Below are 2,396 nucleotides of genomic sequence, written 5' to 3' on the forward strand. Positions count from 1 at the left end.
AGAGGGAAACTAGAGACGTATGCAGAGTACTGAAACCAGCTTTCATTCATCTTCAGTGCATTTTGCCAAACCCTATGAATTTCAGCTTGCAATTCCAAGGCCTATTAGGGCTCAAGGTACAAGAGGCAAAGTCCAGGTGTTACCCAAGAGAACTGCAAGGAAAACTTAACCTTGGCGCTGAGTGCTGGTAAGGGATTGGATGGCTATGAGAGCAATTCCACAGCATCTCCTTAGACACTCACAACCAGAAGCTAACCCTCACCTAGATTATGGTTTAAAAAGCTTCATACGTAGAATTTTGTTTAGGGTAGTCCTAGAATGGTAATGTCTCCCACCCAACCTTGACAGAAGGAAATGAAAATCTTCTCTGGGGAATCTGCCTTTGATCTAGGCCTGGGAGAATTCTCAAGGATAAGGTCCCAAAATAAATAAATTCACAATCAAAAATCACAAAACCAGAAGGAAACAAGCCACTCAAGAGTAAGATACAACTGAAACATCAGCTGGCAGACTCAAAACCTCAAAGACCTCAGATAAGGGAATTACTAGACACTTTTCTCTACTGTTTTTTACTTTATGGGTGACTTACCTACTCTTGTATTTCAAACGCCTATAATGCAGATGAATCTCAAATCTACATCTCTATCAGGGATCAACCTCCTGATCTCCGAACATAAATATCTAACATTCCCTCCCTGAAATCCTGAATTTACTATGTCTAAAACTGAATTCATTATCTTTCTTTAATGTATTTCCTATCTTGATAAAATGGCACAGTCCTTTATCTAAGAATGGCTTTCTTTTCCTTTGTTAGAGCAGAACACTTCTTTTCAATTCTTGATTTCTATGAGGAATGACTTCTCTAAACACCCCTGGGCTCCCAGCCCACTCCTCACCAAGTGCAGGGAGCTAACTCCAGGACTCTACATCCAGTATTCCACAAGGTAGTTACCTGGGTATGACTGCTCTGTTGACTCTAACAACCTAGATATCAGGTAAGCTGTCCAAATTGGGTGGGCAGGGACAAGAGAATGTGAAGAGTCAGCCAGCCCATTTGTCTCTTAAACCTAAATCACATTCTACAACATTCTACAAGATCAGCTTTATCAAAAACAAAGGTAAATTCTTACAAAAGATACCATAGGACCCAGCAATTCTACTCTTAGGGGTACGTGTGTGTGTGTGTATTTTTATGTATAAAAAATTTATATATATGTATATATACATACATACATACATATATATATAAATCCTCTTGGGAATACATATATACACACATATATATATCCCCAGGAGAACTTAAAACATATGTTCACACAAAAACTTGCATACAGCTTCCTTTTCCGGTAAGCAGCCTGAGGTGACCTCTAAAAATGGTTCGCTATTCACTTGACCCAGAAAACCCCACAAAATCATGCAAGTCAAGAGGTTCAAATCTTCGTGTTCACTTTAAGAATGCTCGTGAAACTGCCCAGGCCATTAAGGGTATGCATATCCGAAAAGCCACCAAGTATCTGAAAGATGTCACTTTAAAGAAGCAATGTATGGCATTCCATCATTACAATGGTGGAGTTGGTAGGTGTGCCCAGGCCAAACAGTGGGGCTGGATGCAGGGCTGGTGGCCCAGAAAGAGTGCTGAATTTTTACTGCACATGCTCAAAAATGCAGAGAGTAATGCTGAACTTAAGGGCTTAGATGTAGATTCTCTAGTCACTGAGCACATCCAGGTGAACAAAGCCCCCAAGATGCGGCCCAGAACTTACAGAGCTCATGGTCGGATCAACCCATACATGAGCTCTCCCTGCCACGTTGAGATGGTCCTTACTGAATAAGAACAGATTGTTCCTAAACCAGAAGAGGAGGTTGCCCCGAAGAAAAAGATATCCCAGAAGAAACTGAAGAAACAAAAACTTATGGCCTGGGAATAAATGCCATAAAAAATAAATCCAAATAAAAGTAAAAAAAAAAAAAGAAAAACACAAGCAAAAAAACTTGCATACAAATGTTCATAGCAGCATTATTTATAAAGCTAAAAGTGGATACAAACCAAATGTCCATCAACTGATGAACAGATAAACAAAATATGACATATCGGGCTTCCCTGATGGCGCAGTGGTTGAGAGTCCGCCTGCCGATGCAGGGGAAACGGGTTCGTGCCCCGGTCCGGGAAGATCCCACATGCCGCGGAGCGGCTGGGCCCGTGAGCCATGGCCGCTGAGCCTGTGCTCCGCAACGGGAGAGGCCACAACAGTAAGAGGCCCGCGTACCACAAAAAAAAAAAAAAAAAAAAAAAAAAAAGAATTATAAGTTTGTTGAAAATGAATACTATAAGCACTAGAGGTCAAGAGATTATTCCTTCTTTTTCTAACTTCGGAATTCAGCTCTTTCAAAAGACT

General features: G+C 40.9%; 1 protein-coding gene across 1 annotated transcript; it reads left to right on the forward strand.

Annotated features, from left to right (window-relative positions):
• Positions 1-1,373: 1,373 nt before the first annotated feature.
• LOC307067315 (large ribosomal subunit protein uL22-like) lies at positions 1,374-1,832 on the forward strand (the record flags this gene model as incomplete). The annotated part of the gene is made up of 1 exon (XM_079724773.1): positions 1,374-1,832. One exon carries the CDS (start codon positions 1,374-1,376, stop codon positions 1,830-1,832), a length of 459 nt encoding a protein of 152 aa, XP_079580899.1.
• Positions 1,833-2,396: the final 564 nt, after the last annotated feature.

This window comes from Hyperoodon ampullatus (genome assembly GCF_949752795.1).
Source record: "Hyperoodon ampullatus genome assembly, chromosome: 2".
Taxonomy (NCBI): domain Eukaryota; kingdom Metazoa; phylum Chordata; class Mammalia; order Artiodactyla; family Ziphiidae; genus Hyperoodon; species Hyperoodon ampullatus.